Consider the following 23,334-nt stretch of genomic DNA (forward strand, 5'->3'; position numbering starts at 1 on the left):
ATGGCACAGAAGTCCTCGTTCTTAAGACTAATTAAATTCTAATTATTTTGTAATAATTAAGGGATAATTTATATTTTTTAAATATTTTACTTCCTTTTATGTTTAGAAACAGGCCATTCTCTTAATGTATAATCAAGGAATAGATTTAATTTTAGAAGTAGGAATAGAAAACAGAGAGTAATCTGGGAGCGCGTCAAAGTCCCGAACCCCCTTCCACGGGACGGAGGGGTATGAAAGAAGAGGCGGGTCATAGCGACATAAGTAATAAAGAACTACGTAATTTTCGCCGTCCCCGTCAGCAACATCATCAAAACGTAGTTCAAGTGAGCCAATAAGATAATTTAAACTTTTCGTTACGTGTTGGAGGCAGGGGCTCTATACTGGGCTATGAGTCAGACTGAAGTAAATACTAACCGTTCTCCATTCCTACTTCTAAAATTAAATCTATCCTTGATAATACTGATTTACCTTAAGGATTGCTTCGACACTTCTGTTTTTGGGGCCCCAGGGTCCTCCTCAAGTTTGCCATCCGGGCCTCCTGGAAAGTAAACCAGGCTCCTGGCCCAGCGGCTGATCCGTACAGATGGCAGTCTTATACCAATTGTTGCGATGGAGTCGGACTCAAGTACATACTAACCGTTCTCCATTCCTGCTTCTAAAATTAAGTCTATCCCTGGTATAATGTTATGTTATCTGAAATTTTCTTTAAAAATTTTTGAAAATCTTCTTGTATACCGTAAAGATTAAGTTATGGTGATTATATAAGAATGCATCGAAATTCACGAAAAAAAATGCAAATAACCGATTGACGATTTTGTATACTTTTTTGGGTAAATCTCTTAAAATCTTGATTATTGTTTGTCATTGTTTTACCAATCAACGATTAACTCACTTTTTAATCAATAATAATGATTAGCGAAAACGGAACTTCGGAAAATTAATTGGGATATTGTAAAAAAAAACTTCCTCCTATCATGATAGCATTTTTAAATGACTTTAACATGACATTTTAAGAAAAACCTTTAAATTTCGAATGAGAAACTCAAAAATAAGGTTTATTAACGAAATTGACATCATATACAGAGTCATTATGATAAATCTGCCATAAATTCAGGGGATGTTCTTTGAGAGATTCACCACTTGACGATATTACACATTTTTTGAGTAGATATCTTATACTCTCTATTATTGTTTGTCATTATTTTACTTATCTACGGTTAACTCATTCTTTAATCAATTAATCGATTAGCGAAAACGGAACTTCGGATAATGAATTGGTATTTTGCAAAAAAAAAAAAAACACAAAAACTTCCTCTTTCCAAACCAGCGTTTTCAAAGCGACTTTATAGAGACATATTCAGAAATGGTCAAAAATTGACAGGGTGTTTCTGATAAGCCTGCCATAAGTTAAGGGAGATGTTCTTTTGGACGATTTTTGGCGGAAATCGAGGCGAAACTGACCAATAATAACCTGCTGCTAACTGACAATTTTCGGCCCTTCGAAACCAAAAATATATTTTCGTACGACTATAGGCATGTGCTTTAATTTACAGCAGCCAATCAAATGCCTGGATTGTACAACCTCATGAATGATGCAACAATAGAATATTGTTAATTCTTCCCATTTCCTAGAGTAGACGGCGTTCATTTGCAGGTAGGATTATTTCTCGAGTAAACAAAGCACACGATTGAGCAGACACAAATTAGGGCCGTATTAATGTTGACCATGCATGGCATAAATGTTTTGCTTCAGCCCCTTCATTTCCGTTGTGTGAAAAACGCTTTCCGTTTCGAAAGGCATGATAAACTTATGATATTAGCGGCGGGAAAGCGATATATTGCTCCATAATTCGGTTCCATGAAAATGGTACTTGAAGGTTAGAATTTATGTAACTTTTTCTGTAAATCTTCAAAATACTTCTGGTAATATTCAAAGTTATAACGAAAACATATTAACAATAAGTATGACGTTTTCAGTAATGCCATGGTCTTTATACCTATTGTCTCAGCCTCACCAGTAGTCACTTTTGCAGTAAAAATAAATAGATTTTATTTCTTTATTATTTTTGTTTGCTCGAACGTTTTACAAACAAGAAGATCATTAATGCAATTTGGTGTTTACTCGGAAACACACCTTCACTGAGTGTCATACTTATGGTTGCGACGTTACTTATGCTATATGTAATTACGTGTGGGTCGTTGAGCTAAATACTGTTTATTTTATTTTAGATTTCCCCGGGGAGATCCTATCAAAGTTCGAATAACAATTTATCTGGGAAACTTTTTATTTGTTGAAAGTCTAAAATTTCTGTTTTCTTCCAAAATTTTAATAATTAAGTTTCAATGTATCAAATTGCCGCCTTTGATCTTTGCCTGTCGCTATCTAGCTAAAATGTTTCTCTAAATATCTAATGGCTCGAATAATAATGAACAAACGCTGTATTGAGAAGTCAAGATTGTTACGAATACTAGCAAAGTACCCGTCATTTGATACTAATAATTATAATAAATATAATTAATAGTTTATATATGAAAGTTAAGTCTAGAAAATAAGCTTTATGCAGTGTTAGACTCGGTAGAAATAGTTTACCAGTAAATTTTGGAAAAGATAAAGCGATATTAATTCAGGGTGTAAACATTGCCTTCTACAATTATCAAGGCCCTGGCATTGTGAAAATTTTATTTCTTAAAAGTGAAATTTCAGTTCACCACGGTTTCCCGTTTTAAGTACCTTTTCTCGGCCTCGAGTTCTGGTGAAATGACGTCACTAATTAAATTTCTATCAATCCATCATCGATGTTAAAGAGCGCACAATCCATATTGCGGGAGAATAAACTGATAAACAGCGCCATCTAGGTTAAAAGTTAGGCAATCCTATACGGCCAAATTTCCCAACCTTAAAATATCCTACTATAGGGCCTTCCTAGATTTAGGAGGCAATGATGTAACAGAGACAAACTCTTACTTTCGAAGTTTGACCTCGGATTAATTATTAATCTGAGGTTTGACTAAAATGTTGGTCTTTCATATCATATCTATATCATAAAATGCATTCTAGTCCTCTTTATGTGTTTGGCAAAGTGAAGTTGGAGTTTAATTTGAATTTCAGGTGACGTGTTAGCCGGTAAGTTAAAAAGTACTGGTCGATCTGCAATTGACCATATTGAGACCAAAGGTATATAGTTATGAAAACAAAAAGTACACTTCATTAACAAGGCCCTGCCTTTGGCTGCAGACGACATGTAAACTGAGAAGCAAACTACCCTCTTCTCAACCTCCTACATGAACTATTCAAACCAGGGAATAGCTTCTTGACGTCATATGTTTACAGAAAGTATAGTACATGATGATGGCGATCCAAACGTTAGTTTTTGGTACTAGAACTAGCATCTTCTACTTTACGAGCCTATTCACGGCTTTTTCCCTGTGCTACGGTCGGGAAGGTAATTATACGCAGAGGGGGGATAAAGAAGGGCTTCTCGTATTACACGGCGCGAGAAAGTTTCAACGAAATGCACTTTTTGGTTTATATCTATATACTTTTGTTGAGACTAATCATTTAATTTCTCTACCAGCCCGTGTAAATACCCAAAACATTATCCCTGCAGAACATCAACGCGTTAAGCCCAGACCAGAATAGAGTAAAATCTTACGTTCCTGTCGGTCGCCTCGATAGTTTAGTTTCGGTCGTGTCGGTACGTTCATTTCCCTGTTCATACGACTAAGCAGACGACTTAAAACGAGTAGCATCTACTGAAATAGTAGAAATCAAAAGGATAAAATTACACCAAGAATCCTAAAACGTTTCTTATACCGTGTGTTAAAGCATAGCTCCAGTGAGCACAAATAGAAAGGAGAGTCAACGATAGAAGGGGGAAAGTAACTATAACGGCCTGCCAACATGGCTCTTACGCGCACCTACCTCGGCGCAAAGCCGAGGAGTTTAATAAGACGTCACGTGATTCGTTGAGAAGGAAATTCAAAAACGGTAAACTAGAAAATACGGTTAGAGGCTCACACTCACAGTCTCACACCAGAGATCAGCGTGGGAACTGTAGCTTTGTCTACCTTTAGTTAAACTGTTAAAGCATTTTTTTACCGAGGCAGTGTAAGCGCGCACCATATCACCTAAGCCTCGGCTTTAATACTGTCCGAAACGTAAACAAAGTTTTCTGATTTTTTTCCTCCCTGTTGCCCTCTTTGCGCATGTGCGGTACGCTCTTAGAAGAGCACCGTGACAGCACTGGTGACGTTTTTGAAAGGTTGGGGCTGACGGAGAATTTGGTCTCTCCGACTCTAGTTTCTATTTGTGCTCACTGATAGCTCATTCGATCATGCGTCAGCTAGGGTCAGTAAGGCATAATCGAGTGAGGTAAGGCCATGAGTTAATAATATGTTAGCTCCCTAACATATTATTAACTCATGGTAAGGCTAAAGACAAAAGGCGCAAAGGATGTGATACCATCTCGACACTCCGTACGAAGTGGAAAATTTTCAAACGAAACCTGCCAATCTTTTAAGTAGTCGTTGACACGTGTAAATAGTCTTATTAAATGCGTAAAGCGAGTTTAACGACGTGAACGTCCTTTTTTGGTCTATTCTGAATGGGTATAATTAATTAAAATTAATTAATTAATAGTCTGAATCGGATTTTATACGAAGTATCTAGACTGGTCGTCAGCGAAAGTTTCTTGCCTGTATAAAAGAAGAGCTATGATAATGCTTAAGCTTTGAAAAATGTCTATTGTGAAATTTGTGGAATTAGTAATCTTAACATCTAGTTCAGCCGTCACTCGTTGCTATAGTAAGGATGTTACACGACACGCTCTATGGTGCAAATGGCAGTCGCGAGCTACAAATATTTCCCACTTGAATGCAAAACAGTTATAACATCATGAGCCAGTCACATGGCTTAAAATAAGAAAACTAAATTAATTGACTTAGACAAAAATGTAGGTTTTGGACCCTGGAAACATGAGAACTCTGCAAACAATTTGAATTTTCTTTAATAATATTATTATAAATGATACATGCATATTTTTCCCGGCTGAATATTACCAATGTAATAACATTATGATATGTGTTGATTCACATTATATGGAACAGATGAGGCTAAGACTTATTGTAAGTAAAAACTGCTGTTATACTGTGGACGAAAACATCGATCCGACCTAATTCATTAAATAATACTAATTTTTTGAATGAATGATTAGATCGAGTTGTAACGATTTCTATATCCTTCGCCGTAGACATTATACAGTACAAACAATTAAATTCTAGTAAAACAATAACTTGTTTTCTACTTAAAATAAGTGTTCGACTTATCTGTTCAGCACTGCGTATATTAGCAGCTTATGCATTAGAGGACGAAATGGATTCTAACTGGCTGTAAACCGAGCATCGAAACTAATAAATAGGACGATCGTGTAGATTTTCAAAAAATATTTTGAGTGTAATGGCTGCCGTGCAATGTGTCTTTTAATTTTTGCATTCCTCTGACAGAAACCCTCTATTGTTTATTCACTGTTCTAGAATCGCATTGTACGATCCTCGGTTACGCAGAACCTAAGACCATTAAAAACAGATGGACTGGAATGGAGATAGGGTGCGTAATTCTTTTAGGGCAGCGCCTCTCTAGCGCCACGCCACGACCAATATTGAAACTTTTTCCAATCAAACAAACAGGCGCGTAATATAGTAGACGACATTAGGCATTATTGGGTAAGCTCGAAAGTCGATGTATCCGTATAATCATAAAAAAACCAACAGAGCAGACGACATAGTAAAGGTCACATGATCTATGCTTTGAAAAGTTTCGGGACTTTACAACTAGGGGTGACGATTCGCGCCGCCGTTAGAAGATCAGGGCAGGAAATCAAAAACGTTCACGGTCACTCTATTGTTAGTTTCGATGATCGGTATTCAATTCCTTGAACCCTTTTCGTAGCCTTTACCATATATGATTATTCCCAAATAGAGCACTCTCACAAAACGATAAGAGGAGCCTTTTTCGCATGACTCATGTGACGTAAGTTTAAAACCACTATGAAGAAAACCGAATATTGTAGTTGGGCGTGCCTTTCGGTTTCTCGTTACAAGGGTTGGACATATTTCAGAATAGCTTCTGGTAGTAGATCACTTTTGGTTTTTCGGTTTATTCTGTGTAAAATTGGGTGAGAAAAATTATGGTGGAAAACTTTTTCGGCCCAAATATTATTTAAAAAGTTACAAGCGTTTAAGTATTTGGCTTAGAGTTGAATGTCGTCTGCTACAACAGCAATTTTAAGTAGAAAAAGGACTGTAGTGAAAATGAAAAGGTGGTAAAAAATTGGCATAATCTTAACATTGGAGGCTTCAGCGATCTGGTGGTGTAATGGATAAGCCGTTGGACAGCCGAGTGGAGGATGGTGGCCTTTGGTGGATGCGAGTCCAGGATGTTATGTATATAATATTAAAATTCAATTTCACTTATTGCTAATTCATTCATTCTAAATAATCGAGAAAAATTGCAAAAAACAATTCCAAATCAGAAATGATTTAATATTTATAAAACAATTTATGATTTGGAATTGTTTATCGGTGGTGTCACTAACATTCACTATAGCCTTTCAGTGTGACAATATTTAAATTTTAATTTAAGGTTAGGTTTGATTGGGTTGAGTTTTTTTCGGGTTTTTTTAAGTTCGTCGGCAGAAATCTTTAGTCGTGACTCGCAAACGTGTATGATCCTTTTTCTAATTAGTATTACTTTTGTAGCAGACGACGTGCTACTCAAAGTCTTCGTGCAAGCCAAATTATTTTACGCTTGTAACTTTGTAAATAATTATTTCCGCCGATAACATTTTTCCACCATAATATTTATCACCGATTTTTTACGTAGAATAAACATAAAAAATAAAGTGACATGCTACCAAAAGCTATTCTGTAAAATTCCCAAATTTTTGCGAAATATATTCGTTAATATTTAGAAATAGTTTAAAATCAACATTTTAAAATGTCGGAATGTAATCTTGAACTTTTGAATGTCATGTATTTGTCGATCTGGAAATTGAAACTGTGACAGAATACTTAAGCCTTGGTCTAACTTTGACACCAAGCTCGAGCTTAACATGTTTCGTCAACACAATAAAGGCTCCTCTTATTTCCAGGTAAGAGGCGACGTAAGGTAAGCCAGTTAGTTATATCCATGGTTATACTTTCGTCAAAGTAGAATCGTCTATTGGAACTTTAAAGGCTCTTTTTGCTTCAATTTGCTTGGCCAAGGCTTCGATAAATTCCTTGTAGTTAAGTGGATCCATATTTTTGCCCAATAGACTTATGACCATAAAGTCTCCGAAATTGTAATTCTTTAAAATTTTCCAGAAAATCTCAGCGTCGATTTGACTATATCTGAAAATTATAACATGAGCAAGTAAGTAACAGATTGTCATTCAATTATAACCCACAAATCCTTTCCCCCAGAAGTATTATCAGGAATGTATGGTGGGGGGTTGGAATGGCTAAAGGGGCCGAAGGGACTCCCGGTGTTCCCTTGATGGTGGAAACATATGGCGAGGCCTTATTTATTTTTATTTTTAAAAATTGTAGCTCCTCCCCCATCGTCTGCTTAGCCATCTCCTGAAGGCGGTAAATGTCTAGTCATTTCAAACTAGGGACCGAGCGGATAGAGGGTGGAGTTAGCAGAAAAAATTTCACTTTTTTGGTAGCCAATGGAAATATTTAAGCGGGGAATAATCGTATTTCGTCAGTCTATGACGTCGCGTACATAAAATAAGCCACGCAGGATGTTTCCAAGATCATTTCACGCCTATTATCATTTGACCTTAGCCATTCCAACTCCCCTCCATTTATTCCTGGTATTATATGTATTTATTGAAGGTGCCAAAGAATCCACAAAATTTCTTTTAATTCAATTCAGATGAATGTTTTTTAGCGCTATATAACAACATACGCACATTTTCCAGGAATACGTCATTAATTAAATATATTATAAGTTAAATAAAAAATGAATCGTAAATATAACAAATAAAAATGTGTATATAAAACAATAGAGTTAAAATCAAATTGTACAATACAGTGTAGTCGATTAGAATTTAAGCTGTGTATTTGTTAAATCTTTTGTTGTAGTAATTTTCGGGAAGCACCATCTATTTTATTCTGATTGATATTTCATATAATGAATTTATATTTGGATCATCAATTGAAGAAAACTGAAGCGTTGTTGGGAATCAGGATATTAAAATTTTAATATTTCAATATTTAACAGTACAACCTCAAGCCTCTTTTCCCTATACTAGTCAAGCAGACCACAACCGAAAGCGAGTTTAAAAATTTATTTACGTCATTGATCACCCAAGGACCGAGCCCCAAGATAGGCGTTGAACGCCACATAGTCACCTTTGAAGATGTCAAGTATCGGCTTGAGTGGCTGCGTGGCGGTTGAGGTGGGGAAAGGGATTCGGAAGAGCACCGTATCGTGGGTGCTAGTCTGCTAGAGCCCTGGGGGCCCGGTGGGTGACGTTGAAAGACAGATCAGGGTCAGACGCAAGCAGAAAGTTCAGAATTCTGGGACGAGAGTCAGCAGAACCTTTCCGCCTAGTGGGTGAAGTAATCAGCTGATATGAGTGAGATGTTGGTCCAACATGGTTGAGGAACACCCTGACCTGAGGTGTTGTGAGCGTTTTCGGGCACTAGCAAGAACCAGTCGAGTCAAGGGTAGTTCAAGTCACCGAACAATGAGGAAACTACAGGACTGAAGTGTACAGTAGTCATTAACTCGAGGCAGGAGCCGCAGAACTTCACCGTGGTTGTCAAAGGATGGTGAACGATAGACAACGCAGATCATGAGGCTAGAGTGTTATTGCAGGAAACCGTGAGGGCCTCAAGTCCATGACTCGAGGACCAGCCCGAGATCTCCGTGGGGGTAAGGAGGCAAAGGTCACGTGAGTTGAAGGCGGCGGAAACAGAGAGCGACACCGCCGCCACGTAGGGACTGGTGACGATCCTGACGGTAGAGGACGAGTACTGTCCTCGCACTGTATGTTGTTGGAGGGCTCCTATATTTTCCTCGCAGGGTGGACAAAGCAAGGGGACTTCTGTTGTGAAGGCAGTGAAATCTCCGCTTTGGGTCTGCTTTGTAACGTCCGTGGCAGGTTGCTGGGAGCTCGCTTTACTTTGTTTGCTTATATTTGCAATGGGCAGGTCCAGAAAAACTTGACTGGGGGAGAAGGCGAAGCGAAAGCGAGAAATTGGGGACCGAGTAGCACGACCCAACACGATGCAACAAGGCCTATCCGAAGTTAAAAATTTAAAACAAGCGCAGTGAAAAACAGGGCTTAACCTAGAATTGGTAGTGGAAAACTGACCCAGAAGCAATTTTACCAGAGCGCGCCACCACTCTCAATCGGAGCGGCGGGAAAACACGTCCTTTTGACTGGGGTCACGTCAAAAAAAAAAAAAAAAGAAATATAAATAAAATCTTAATGTCAATAGTGAATAGAGGTAAATTTGTCCAATGGAAGGACATTAATGTTGTCTGAAGTTATATCAAGAGCTTCAATGTTAGTTAGCACCAGATCCCGTTTATTTCCGGAGCAATTAGGAATATCACAAGTGTTTCGACGCACAAACAACGGCAATAGATTTAACTGCTTATCTTGTACAAGGGCAAAAATCATTTTGCCATACTCGTGTGGTTTTCAACGATGTCGCATATATATAGAGTGCCGCATAAACTTGTGAAATGCCTGCCCACATTCAAAAATCGCGATATACAGTGATCATGACACCATAAGGTGCCATTTCTAGTTTAGAATACATTTTTTCTCTTTGCGTAAATCGTAGAAATCAACACAATTATAAATAAACCTTGCAGTAACAAATTTCACAATTTTGTCCATGTAACTTCCAAAGCAACCTCACCGAGACTAATCGGCCCCAGTGAGAGAAGACTTATTACAAATGCATATGGATACGAAGACTGGTTCTGAAGTCGTAAAACTGGTATGATTATACTTGGCTGAATACGCACAAACTATAACTGGTGGATCAGGAACAATATGTATACTCATACGGGACTATGAAACAATCCGAAATTCTTCATTTCCATTGTGAACTTAAAAATTATTCTACTCTTCTACAAACTCTTCTAAGATGCGTTTCACAATTCCTTTTAGAGCCCCAGTTTCATACAGAACTTCATAACCGTATTGGCACGACGATTTATGAACTCTCAAAGCTATCACTTTACCAGTCTCCTTCACGATTTCAACGTCCATGGAATCGCGTGCACTGCCTTTTCGCGTACATCACACTAAATAACTGGGTATCAGAGCATTACTCCGTTGGTTTTTACATAACCACAGGGATTACAAACTGTAGACACCCGCTTTGAAAGACCAAAGTCTTATCACGTATACTTTCAAGCATTTTCGGCTTGTCAGTACTAGAATAGTCCAATCTGAAACGCACAAAGTAAGCGTAGTGAAACTTTCCGTAACAGCGCGTCGAAAGGATCCTGACCGCGTTCAGAAAACGCACGTAAACGGTTGATTCGCTTCACAGAGAAGACGAAGTAGTCGACACGCTCGCACCAGAGGTAATTGTCAACGAAAATAATCCATATATATTTTGAAGACAAAAAAGGTGGCTCTATATCCAAGTACAGTACAAAGGATGGCTATCCCATCGACGGGAGAAAAGCAGAGATTTGCTCTTGCCCAGTTGGAACTAGAAGCTTCACGCATCGACATATGCTTCAAGTTAGAGTTTGCCTTCGAAAGTGGCCAGGTTCCTTTTCACCACGAAGTGAGGCAGATCGACGACGTAGCAGTGGCATAGACCAGCGGGCAAGTGGCTCGATGAACATTTCACAGCGCGAAACTCGACCGGCTCGCCGTTTAATCAGAATGCTTAGTTACGGTTACTGATAAAACTGATTGAGTACTCAACCTTTGGCTCCGCATGCAGTGAGCGAAACTACTAAAAGAGATCGATAAATATCACCGCGCAGTGTTGGTTAGGCGTCATTGCAATCTGTGACGCCTCAGTTAGGCCTAGTGCGGCGGTCTTGAATAAATCGGAATTTATCGAGGGGAGGACCCCCAAATGTACGAAATCTCGAGGACATTACCCATGAAAGGAATGAATGAAAATGGTGTTTAGGATTCATGGTCCTTACCAACTTAAGGATAGGGAGAAGTACGGCGCACTGCAGTTTTCGGTTTATGCTAATTTTATATAATAAATTTCTTTAACCACAATGTCACCTCCACTGAGGGCGTACATTCTCTCTGTTACAAAAACGCCCTTCTCATCTCATCTCTATAGATTATATAAAAACGTCTTGGTTTGGACCAAGGCCGAAAAAACAAACGATATGTGTGAGGTTTATCAATTGACTGAAGTATCAGATATTGAAATTTTTTCTAGTTGTTTTTATACACTCAATCCTTAATCAATATTTAATTCAATCAACTGATTTTACTGTTAATCGACCTAGTCCCTCTAAATTAATTGAAAAAATTACATATCTACGCTTTTTCAAGAACAATTACATTTTCCGAAAACATTTTATCGTGAAATTAATTTATCATGTTGAGGATACAGTATTGAATATTTGAAATGTTCTACTGGATGTCTAAAAAAAGCAAGCGAACTTTGGCATAACTCGAATGGAAAATGTAAATATTTGATCGTGGATGCCAAACAAGGGTGTTGCGCGAATTTATACATTTAATTTCGTATATCGAAATGCTACATTTCTATTGTCGCCTCTTTGATGGTAAAGTTGCACTGGAACTTCCTTTTCCGTACTTAAGAATTTCTTGGTCATAACTCAGTCTATGGTAATATTGGCTGAGTGTGTTGCGACGGCTCAGATGACCCATACACTGAAACCACTGGTGATTATAAAATGCCATATATTTTGAAAATAGAGGAAGGGAGGGGGTGTCGGAGTTAAATGTGACCTTCTTGGCATAACTAGTAATGAATGATGTGTTTAACCATATTATTTCCGCGGGAAATGAATATAACAAGTCTGAGAAGTATTTCTGTTTATGTGATCTTTACCCTTTACCACACAGGATAAACTTTGTTGCTTTGTCTTAAGTAGACGACATTCACTCTAAACGACAGTCTTATCAACAACTTAAAACAGATTTAAACTTCTTTTGGTGCAAACTTGAAAATTTGTCAAGCCAGCAACAATTAAAACTATGTCGGTCAAGATGCTCACAAGTTAGTGAGCATTGACCCGAAATCCCTTCAAAATAATTAATTTCATTATAAAATGTTTTCGGAAAATGTAATTGTTCTTGAAAAAGCGTAGATATGTAATTTTTTCAATTAATTTAGAGGGACTAGGTCGATTAACAGTAAAATCAGTTGATTGAATTAAATATTGATTAAGGATTGAGTGTATAAAAACAACTAGAAAAAATTTCAATATCTGATACTTCAGTCAATTGATAAACCTCACACATATCGTTTGTTTTTTCGGCCTTGGTCCAAACCAAGACGTTTTTATATAATATCTGTAGCTTCAGTCTTAATGTAATTAAATTTTGAGTAATTATGTTTTCTTTACCGCTTATTATTATGTCCAATTACGATGGTCAAAACATGTATCTAGCAGGGCCCAAACGTTGCACCTTCCGCGTGTTAGGCGGACGAGATAACCACTACACTACACATACCTGGTAATACTGAGATTCCTAAGAGATCTAGCTTATTATTATGTCCAATCACGATGGTCAAAACATGTATCTACCAGGGCTCGAACCCGGGACCTTCCGCGTGTAAAGCGGACGTGATAACCACTACACAATGAATACTTGGTTATTCTGAGTTTTCGAAGAGATCTAGCTTATTATTGTGTCCAATAACGATAGTCAAGTCATGTATCTACCAGGGCTCGAACCTGGGACCTTCCGAGTGTAAAGCGGACGTGATAACCACTACACCATAGATACTTGGTTATTTTGAGTTTTCGAAGAGCTCTAGCATTATTATTATGTCCAATCACGATGGTCGAAACAAGTACTTCTGTAATTAACTAAAATTAACATACTTAGACTTAATTGTTTCTGATTAGACTAGCCGATCGCACACCCTGAATACTTAATTGTTAAATTAAGAGTATTCCGAAAAGTAACTTCGCTCTAGTTTTTCAGTTAGAGGTGGTTAAATATCACGAAAAACCCCATGTTAATCTCCATAGGAAAATTGGTAAAAGCATGTGAATTTTGATTTAACGTTACAAAAGAGTATCAAGTCATATCTACAAGGGCCTACCGGCCCTGTAGAATATATTACTTTGTAAGAATATCAGAGCTTCGTGGAAACCTTTGCTGTGTTTCGCAACATAAGATTGGAAACTATCCAGCAATTCACTCATTGTGAGAGTCGTGAGACAGGAAGCGTCACGCTGGTAAGCGGTTGTTGTCTTGACGTGCGTGAGTATTGCCGCCTCCTCTTTTCGATCGTCAACCAACGCCCCACAATGGTGATGTTAGTGTCAGTTGCAGTTCCCATGCAGAACTTTTTGACCTCTTTCAGCGATGCGGGAAATAAGATACAATAATAGAGATGGTTGATGGGTTGCTGGCATGGTCTCCGAACACTTCAAAAATTATTGATCGAAAGTATTTAAGCTCGCGAATGAGATATCCAAAGAGTTGCGTGAGCCCTTGGAAGAAGACCTGAGTTTCTTCTCAGTTCCACATTTAGTCACTCGAGGGCCCAATTTGCGATAAATTTCCATATTTCTTTCAAATTTCAGAATATGGTGAACGTTTGCCAATTGATTTCGTTTGAAGCGTAACAGCAAAGAAAATAGGCTTAAACCGTAAATAGGAACAACAACATTGATATGACTAAAGTTATAAATTTTAAAGATTACGTTGAAAGCAACTACGTTTGTGAATTATATCACCCAGTTATTGATGTGAATTTGGCATCATTTTTGAAATGTTTAAAATTCTATATTTTCACAGGGTTCTTACATGGACAAAGCAATACTGAAGGACGAATGGCAGCTCATTGTAAAAAATGGATGTTCAAAATTTATAATCTGTACGCAAAAAATTGGTCAAGCTGTAAAATAAAACAATATCTATGTAATTTTGATAACCGAATTGTAATCTAATGACTGAAAAGATAAGAACGGCAGTATTAATTTGGGTTTTTGAATTGACGCTTTGTAATTTAAGCTCTTCTAAATTTAAATGTAATAAACTATCGTTGTTGATTTTAAATTCGTTGTGCGGTTTTCTCGAAATATTGCACCCATAGAGCCCCATACTAAGCGAGTAAACAACTTACTTACTTCCCCCTTTTCAGCCCCAAAATGGACGGGTGGTTATGAAAAATACCGAGTCAAATCTCGGGCAAAGCTAGCGCCATCTATACAAAATAAGACGTTAGCTACTTCCCTCTTTAGAACGTTGATTCCCCCATTATCCGGTTTGCTACTATCTGCCGCTAGAAGGCGAATAAACACGTATTTTTCAACTTTCTCCCTCTGCCATTCGTCCTTCGCTATTGCTTTGTCCATGGTTCTTAGCCCCAAAAATATCAAAATCGTTAACAAACATAATTGTTAATTTATAATTTATATTCTGGATGAATTAGCACGGTAAAATTACGTTTTGTTATGAATTGGTAATTTACGTCAGTATTTGAAAAAATAATGGAAATTTTACCTACTCAGTGTAATTCATCGCGGTAGATCTTCGTTGTTCACGAATGCGACATTCTAGTTTTCATTTTTTTTCATGTTACCAAACTAAACCACTTACATAGGAACTAGAAAGGTTTGTCCGAGATTGACTTAACATCATGCTTAATATGTATGTCTATATGTTATTCGTTATGTTATGCCTAGCTATATTGCACAAATCGAAGATGACACAATTTAGAAATTAAAACAAAATAAAATAAAAAATTACTAACCTAGATTTTAGGAAAATTTGTCTCGCTCTCCTTGATATTATATTAACGGCACGGAAGACGAGGATTAAACCAGAAAATATGGCGAGTATGACGAGCCAGACCCACAGTATTACGTAGATTTTTTCGTTCAAGATGTTGATGGGTAGAATACACATTGCGTCGTGACGTGTTACGTCACCGGATGGACCGTATCGATGGAATGTACACTTGGTTAATCTCGGAAAAACCCTTTTCATGGGGTCGTCTCTGGCCTTCCAGTCGTACTGGGTGAACGACAAAACTTTGGTGCCATACTTCATAAACTCACCGCCCAAGAAGCGGTCAACTAAGAACATTTGACCAATGACGTGAATAAAGTTTGTTATCTCTAGTGCCACAAATATGTAAAAGTATGAGTTATGGGCTTGCGATGAATTCCTATCAAAATAATCGACCAATAGGTTACGAGAGCCATCTTTCTGTTCTTGGGTCAATACTGGATTGTTCAAATCAATCTTTAATTTTGCAATCTTTCCTCCTTCCGCAATCTTCCAGAAGTAATGAGGTAGATAGAACATTATGGCCTGTAAAGCTAGCACCAAACAGACCCATTGGTAATAAGCGTGATACACTTTCTTGCCTCCGTTTCTGGTCGGGCCTAAACCGGGATAAGCCACTTCTTCTCCAACCTTTTTGTCCCATGATTCATTCATAGAGTATGTCGTATGTATCCAACAAAAAGCATCAAGCATGTAGTTAGGAATATCGTCTCTCGTTATGCAGTCTATCGGGTCACCGATGTATTGCTTGGCAGCTACCATACCTGAAAAGACGATTAGCAACGCTGTCGTGAATTTATAGTGCATCCGGAACACTAAATTGTCAGTTTCTGTCTTTTCTGGGTTTCTTTTGAAGAATCCCGTAACACCGCCTAAGACATCCATATTGAATCGCCGCGGTTAACTTAAACAATATAGAGTCAAATTGGTGAAAATTTAACGTGTTAATTTCTTCTCACGATAAAACGTTTCAGCTAACTTCCCGTAGCTCTTCACCAATAGTTTTCAATTGCAATGCGAGATACTTCTGTGAGAAAATATGAGACTCCTCCCCAAAGGTAGTGGGGGGATAATAGTTCTCTACTAGAATGCTAAAGCTTGTGACACTTTTTCCAATGAGAAACCTTTAATTTAATCTTATCGACGTGAATAACAACGAGATAAATTCTCACATTGTTGTGTGCTTCGAATTATTAGACAGCTAAGATAGGGCGAAAAATTACAATTATGGTCTAATCGAAGTACCTACATTTGTCTTCACCCCACTTTACATTACGTTTATCTAAGTGGCGGTTTGTTAACGAGCGATCTTACGAAAGACAGAAACCATCTCATGAATCAAGCTTAGAATAACCAACATAAGTTCAAAAAGATGGAAATTTTTCGAAATTTTGTCCCATTTTTCAAGAGAAGAGAAGAAAAAGTTGAAGCGGACAATCTGGTCTTCAAATTGCACTATAGGTTCACTTTCGTAATACTCTTTCTCTTCTCAATACTCGTAGTCACGGGTCAATACTTCGGAGATAATATACAATGCCTATCAAGAGACGATATACCGCCTCCCCTGTTAAATACATTTTGTTGGATTCATACCACATATTCGATGGATGATGCCTGGGATAAGAAGGTAGGCGAGGATGTCCCATATCCCGGAATAGGACCTTCCAAAAATGGCGGAAAGAAAGTTTACCACGCTTACTACCAGTGGGTCTGCTGGGTGCTGGCCATTCAAGCAATTTTGTTTTACATTCCACACTACGTGTGGAAAGTCATCGAGGCTGGACGTTTACGCCACTTGGTGCTCCGATTAAAAAATCCAGTTCTTCCCAAAGGAGATCGAGAAAAAGACACGAAACTTTTAATTGAATACTTCAAAAGTAGCTTAGAGGACTCTGGGAAGTCCCACGCGGTTTATTTTTACCCATTCGTCATACTAGAGGCCCTTAACTTTGCAAATGTTGTGGGACAAATGTTCCTCATGGACAAATTCCTCGGTGGAGAGTTCACGACATACGGTTCAAAGGTCATGGCAATGACCGAGTACGACTATGAGATCAGAGATGACCCTATGATACGTGTCTTCCCAAGACTGACCAAGTGCACGTTTCATCGATACGGTCCTTCCGGCGACGTGACGCGTCATGATGCCATGTGTATTCTACCGATTAATATCCTCAACGAGAAGCTGTACATTTTTCTCTGGTTCTGGTTTATCATCGTCGCTGTCATTACTGGAATTGGTCTCCTTTACCGTTCGGCGCTGATTGTATTTCGCAACTTGCGTTTAATGATGCTGAGTTACAGGTATAAGAATTTGTTAACAATTTAAATCTAATTTGGTTTTTTAAAGTGTACGTTGTAACTACGGGAGTTATGTTCTATGCTATATCGTATATCCCTACCTAATCTCTTAGAAAAGTAATCTGCACACTGCCTAACTCTCTTTGCCAAACGAGGGTTATCTATCCCTGATTTCACTAAACTGTTTAGCTTTATTTCGTACCTTTCGATGGGTGAAATTTTTAGTTGAGGGCCTCTGTTTTTATCACATGGTTTTCTTCCATGTAGCTCCGACCTAAATTTTATTACCGGGATCGCTGTAATTTTCCACTCCTTACACTACAAATGCTTAAACGTTTCGAACGAAAAATAGGACGAAGAATGAACATATTATTACTATGGTATTTCGAACGAGCGTGCAGTAACTTGCATGTCACGTGTCAAGGGCCATCAAATGAGAAACGCCCCACGCTCTTGTAAGCAAAGATTTTGGTGGAGAAAAATTAAGAATGAACCCATAGCCCGCAATCAAGGACAGATTTTTAGCCACATCGTAGTATACGATGAGGCTCTTAGTTTGACCCGAGCCGTAGTAGTAATAGTAGTAGTAGTTGTGGCCGGAGTTTTCGCTTTCGTTATCGTCAGATTTTAGCTTAAAAGGAACTTTATATTACCACACCCCACCCATAGGGGTAACTGGGCTCTGTTAGAGATTTAATTTTATTAAAATTTTTTTCAAAACGCAACCGGGAATCGAACCCGGGTCGCTCACGCAGTGGACAGACAGTCTACCACTGAGCCATAGAGTCTTAATCCATCCGAAGTTTTATCGTTTAGTTTTATCTCTAAAATGTCGGGGTGAGGTGGGGTGGGTACCTCTTAATCTGTGGGGTCGGATACTTTTGAATTTGTATGTTTGGGGTTTTATATTTATTTCCTTTTTATTTATGTGCTAATTAAATAGATCACGATTTTCCCCGTTTCCTACCGCGCTCCTCATGTGTTTCGTTATCGTTCGGTAGCTATCGCCATCTATGTTATGTTTGACTGGAACGTTTCAATTCAAATGTGGGTTTAGATAGAGCTAACATAGTGTTAAATGAGCGTTATGCGTTTGATAATTTTAGCATTGCTAAAGGTAATTCGAGGGGATAATCACTAAAATGGGTAATCACTATAACTAAACTTTCTCTTTCAAAAGTTTCTGGGCATAAGTCCTTGTTAGAAATTTATAAGATGCGATAAGTGTGCATCGGCATAAGTCTATGTTGTAAACTGATCGAGGGGATTTTCACAAAAACTATCTGTTCTTCGATTCGCCGGAATACTAGAATTACAGCATAAGTAAATTTATACGGTTATAATTTCACTGTTTAGAGTAGGGGATCGAGGGGCTATTAACTCTGATTTTATTCACGGTAAATCATTTAAGCATTGAAAAAGATAGCGCTTTTCACTCATTAGGGTAAAGTATAGAGGGGTTATCCACTCATAAGGGTAGGGTATAGAGGGGCTATTCACTCGTACGATGTGGCTACTATTACGAGCCCTTGGGCCGTCTTTTTTTTATTCAATTGATCAATTCTCAGGTTTCACACTAAGAGTAAACTAAAGGGAAGCCTTTAACGATGTTAGTGTCTCATATAACTTAATACCTGGTTGGAGTGAAACAATTTGGATGTGGAATATATGCTGCAGTCAAGGCTTGTCCTCTAAATACAACTACCCCGCAGACGGTTAATACGCTAAATTTGAGATGTACGGGAATTATCTACGATTTAATTTTCCTCTTCAATTGATTATTCATACATTAATTATATCCAAACTGAAAAATGGCTGGCCAAAAGACAAATTCATATAATATTTTTGAGTAAAACTGCACGACCCCAAAGAACCTTTGCTATAGATCCAACCAACAAATAAACATGTTAGCGTGGTCTCGTCTCCATCTAAAGCCTGGTTTTCACTGGCCCGAAACGCAGGAAAAACCGCGTTCCGCGCCGTTTTTTTAGAGGTAACTTGCCGCAAAATTTCGCGTTTTCTGGGCGGCAAGCACGGAATTGGTTTTCTATTTTTCCGCAAATTTTTACGGAAAGGAAAGCGGTGGCCTATAGGAATCGACGAATGCGTGACGTCATAGGCTTGGTTTTGGTCAGCTCGCGAGGCTTTTTTTCGACGCCATTTTTTTCAAGGCGCTTCTGTTGTCGAGTTAAATGTATAGTTAACGATTTGCTAAAAAAATTTGGCTTAATCGTTATTTATATGGTAAAATTGAACGTTTTTACAAAGACAATGAAGTCTAAGAAAATAGATAGGTTGCTATTGGTGCATTTTCAACATAACAGATAAGCCTTGGTCTCCACGAGCTCGCACTCTTTCATATTACAAGTGAAAACGTTTTGCCGCCGTTTTTTAAGGAATTTTCCGCAAAATTTTGCGGATTTTTCTTTTCTGTTCCGTGAAAATTTCGGCAGTGAAAACCAGGCTTAAGGGATAGGATCATGCACGTGACTAACAAAGTTGACTGTCGTTGAGCGACGAAAATAAATCTATCAATTTTCTGATTGGATTAGAGTCGGACTCTTGGAATAAAACAGGTTCTGCGCATGACAAAATCAAGCCAATCGGGTTAACCCTTACTCGCCTCAAAACCCGAGAACGAGATCTGAGTCGTCATAAAAATTCAAATAATTTGTTGGTTAGGCCTATTCCGCTTCTATCACCTAGTAATGATTTTATTATTTTTATTTAGATGCCGCCAATTGGATTCATACGCGTTGGAATCCGTTTTACGACACTGCGATTTCGGAGACTTCATGGTCATTAGTCTTTTGGGTAAAAATATAGACCCCAAGAACTACGCTGACTTTATTAGCGAATTATCAGAAACATTAGAGGAAGAACCACCGATGAAGAACTTGGGAGAAAGAAAGGAATTTCTTCCTCTTAAGTCCAAAGATCGATAAGAAATTTTCATTTTCTTCGTACTTCGGAGAATGAGCCAAATCAAATAAACTCAACAGCGTATGAAAGTTGTCATAGTTTCAATAGCTCAACGGAAAATATTTCATTTTTCATTTTTCAACACACATAAAAAATGTTATGAAAATTTTTAAACACATTCTTATGGAGCGTTCACACTATCCAACTTTAGTCAGCTACTTCGTCGTTCACATTAGCTGATGTCATTACGATATTTGATCCCTCTTCGGCGTATAAAAACTGAACTGAACTAATCTATGGTGCATTTTCGACTGAACAGTAGTCAGCTACGACTGAACAGTAGTCAGCTACTATCCTATGTATCGACTCTTGGAGGTTCATTTGTGATTCAGCTTTATTCTCGATTGCGTACATTAGAAATTTCATATAATGAATTTCTATATGGATCATCAATTGAAGAAACCTGAAGCGTTGTTGGGAATCAGGATATTATAAATAAAGTATTTCAATATTTAACAGTACAAACTCAAGCCTCTTTGCCCTATACTAGTCAAGCAGACCACAACCGAAAGCGAGTGTAAAAATTTATTTACGTCATTGGTCACCCTGATATTCTCGCGTTTTTTATTTTCTATTGAACAATCCAACGTTAGTCGACCTGCCTCAAGTCGGGTGCCTGCCTGGCCGACAAAAATCGTGTCCATAATCTAGCAAAAGTTGGCTCGGGTGCAGTGTTCCGACTACCCGACTTGTAGGCCCGAGTTGTTAGGTCAGCTATGTTAACTGACTAATGTTGGATAGTGTGAACGCTCCTTTAGTTCGAACATATTAGCACCACGTACAGGCTTACCTCCTGTGATTAAACGCATATTCTTATATTTTGACGAATAAATATTACTATATTTTCAATATTTATTTCCTTATAAAAATCTTCACTTGGATTTTGGGCAATCGTTTTTTTCGGAGGTTTTAGGGCTGAATGTGTCCGAATAATTAGATTAATCAGACCTCAGCAAGTGGACTAATCAGGGAAGTATTTGGGGCTTAGATCGGTGGTAACAGACATGTCCTTTCTTTCGGACCGGTGGCACTCAGCAGTCCCGTATTTCCCTGACTCTTTGTCGCCCAGAAGCTGGATCTACAGGAGTTAGTCACACTCCAGACTGTGACTTGCTTTATTGCTTACAACACTCGTTAATAAAATTTACACTGAATTTTAATTATGTAGTAACAATTTATAAACTTATGATAATAAATACGCTCTCAATTCGACTAGTTGAAATCATGTAAAATAGAAGAGTATTTTTTTCGGACAAATTTAAGTCTTAACCATACGCTATCTTAAGAGTAAGCTAAGACCATTAAACACAGATGGAATGGAATGATAAGCTAAAGTCCCGGTCATTTTAATGGCATCACTTGTCGGACCCCTAGCCTGACAGTCCCGAAACTTTTCGACTCAAAAATCTTGTTATGGCTTTGGTTTGAGTCGAAAAACTTTCAGTATTGGTCGCTACGTGACGCTAGAGAGACGCTGCCCTAAAATAACCAAGCGCTCTATCTCCAATCCAGTCACCTGTGTTTATGGTCTTATCTTTAAGACAGCCAACTGCAAAGATAAATTCATCTTAAGTTCAAAAGATACGTTCCATACGTATGACTCTTCCTATACTTCGTAATGCGAGAGACTTACTGAGAGCTAGTTCCAGAAAGACAAGCGATAATTGACTATACACGTGGTTTTGCAGCACATCTTCCTATTTAGTATGTACTAAGCCTTTGACAGTGCCTCACCAGGCGTCGCTTTACGAGAATCTATGACCTACGTTGCTTCATGACACGGTCTCAGTAACCGGTGACAAACTCATGGAACATATATTTTGAATTTGTGATTACAATAATAAAAATATTCCGCTGTGTAGTAACACTTTTTTTAAGGGAAGCCCTCATTTAAATCCGTATGGGCGGTTTCTTATAACTGTTTCCTGAAAACACAGTTTACTCATTACGACAGTTCCCTAGACAGAGGTTCTCGTAAACGCGGTGTATCGTTATAGCAGTTCCCTAAAGAGCAGTACATCAGGAAATAAAACGATAGTTGTTTATGAGACTAGACAACTCTTCTTTGAATAGCTAGAGTTTGTGTGCAGGTCTGTTACCCTTAGTTTCGAGAATTAAAAATAGAAAACATAAAATTATAAGCTAATTATAAGAAATTTCCGGCATTGCTCGTTAGAAAATCGTTGAACCCAAAATCTTTGGAAAATAAAGGGGCCCGCGACTAAGAGTGACAGAAATATAATATCGACAATCAGCGAAATTTGAGCCACCAATTCTTAAACGTCAGGGGAGACGAGAGGCCCAAAGTTTTTATCTCGTAACTAACTTAAACAGTAATAATTAATAATCATAGTTCAAGCTTCAGGGTGACGTCAACGATTTAAGATTTCATCCGAAATATTTCCGCGTCTCATTCCAATCGCGTTGCTATATGCACACAGCGTTGGTGTGATATTAAACGGCATGTTCCTTCCTTTTACAGAGAACTCTATCTCCAATCTAATTCAATCTTATCATAGTTCGAATCATATTGGTTTTGTCACAAAAGGAATTTTCTTGTTTTTTTCATTTAAACTGATCAGATCAAAAGCGATAAACTTAAAATAAAAAAATGTTTTGTGGAACAGGAAGTGACTCGGGCCGAAATTGATTTTTTCAATTGTTTCACTATTTATGACGTTAATAAAACTATTTTTATAAAGAAAAATAGTCACAAATCAAAATGCGCATAAACCGTTCCCTAGCCAGACTTTAACAAAGGCGTAACATATTATTTCTTCATGGCCCTGTCTCTTACTTGTACCAACTATTACCGTTAACCTCAGAAAGTTTTAATGGAAAGGAGAAACCGGGTTTGAACTTGCAAACTCTACTTAGAAGGATTTGTGTCCTGATTTTCACCTGGTGCCACACTCCAGGTTCGAACCCAGGATCCTCTTGCTGCGAGGCGAATGAATCAGTCTAGGTCACCTCGCCTTAAAGGACATATTTAGTATTTCTATTCTGATTTCTTATGTTGAAATATGCATGCCACCTTTATTTTTTTGATATTTTGAAG

General features: G+C 38.0%; 2 protein-coding genes and 1 non-coding gene across 6 annotated transcripts; 1 reads left to right on the forward strand and 2 right to left on the reverse strand.

Annotated features, from left to right (window-relative positions):
* Window positions 1-791: 791 nt before the first annotated feature.
* On the reverse strand, window positions 792-16,626 carry LOC149678970 (innexin inx2-like). 4 transcript variants are annotated; one of them, XR_016366175.1, is made up of 4 exons: window positions 14,956-16,626; window positions 7,197-7,389; window positions 3,654-3,753; window positions 792-3,148 (listed from the first exon to the last, which is right to left on the reverse strand). XR_016366175.1 is itself a non-coding variant. In XM_089836803.1 (3 exons), exons 1-3 carry the CDS (start codon window positions 15,876-15,878, stop codon window positions 3,751-3,753), a joined length of 1,119 nt encoding a protein of 372 aa, XP_089692929.1. In that variant the 5' UTR covers window positions 15,879-16,626; the 3' UTR covers window positions 792-3,750. The 4 variants fall into 4 exon arrangements, 3 of the variants coding, with proteins under 3 accessions (XP_089692929.1, XP_089692930.1, XP_089692928.1); XM_089836803.1 differs by having other exon boundaries at window positions 792-3,753; XM_089836804.1 differs by lacking the exons at window positions 792-3,148; window positions 3,654-3,753 and having other exon boundaries at window positions 4,715-7,389; window positions 14,956-15,757; window positions 16,352-16,626.
* On the reverse strand, window positions 12,902-12,974 carry TRNAV-UAC (transfer RNA valine (anticodon UAC)). Its single transcript has one exon. It is a non-coding gene; the product is annotated as a tRNA-Val (tRNA).
* LOC149678972 (innexin inx2-like) lies at window positions 16,366-21,443 on the forward strand. Its single transcript, XM_089835958.1, has 2 exons — window positions 16,366-17,297; window positions 20,026-21,443. The coding sequence occupies exons 1-2, from the start codon at window positions 16,366-16,368 to the stop codon at window positions 20,237-20,239; spliced, it is 1,146 nt and encodes a 381-aa protein (XP_089692084.1). The 3' UTR covers window positions 20,240-21,443.
* Window positions 21,444-23,334: the final 1,891 nt, after the last annotated feature.

Source organism: Phalangium opilio, unplaced genomic scaffold (assembly GCF_054372755.1).
Source record: "Phalangium opilio isolate 3A_F unplaced genomic scaffold, DU_Popi_V2 ptg000042l_1, whole genome shotgun sequence".
NCBI lineage: Eukaryota > Metazoa > Arthropoda > Arachnida > Opiliones > Phalangiidae > Phalangium > Phalangium opilio.

Excerpts from the sequence above, each read along its gene's own strand:
- LOC149678970 (XM_089836802.1), bottom strand. The coding sequence starts at position 15,878 with ATGGATGTCTTAGGCGGTGTTACGGGATTCTTCAAAAGAAACCCAGAA. Across the intron at positions 7,390-14,955 it reads CAAATTTTCCTAAAATCTAG|ATATAGTCAAATCGACGCTG; the intron begins GTTAGTAATTTT and ends TATAATTTTCAG.
- LOC149678972 (XM_089835958.1), top strand. The coding sequence starts at position 16,366 with ATGGAAATTTTTCGAAATTTTGTCCCATTTTTCAAGAGAAGAGAAGAA. Across the intron at positions 17,298-20,025 it reads TTAATGATGCTGAGTTACAG|ATGCCGCCAATTGGATTCAT; the intron begins GTATAAGAATTT and ends ATTTTTATTTAG.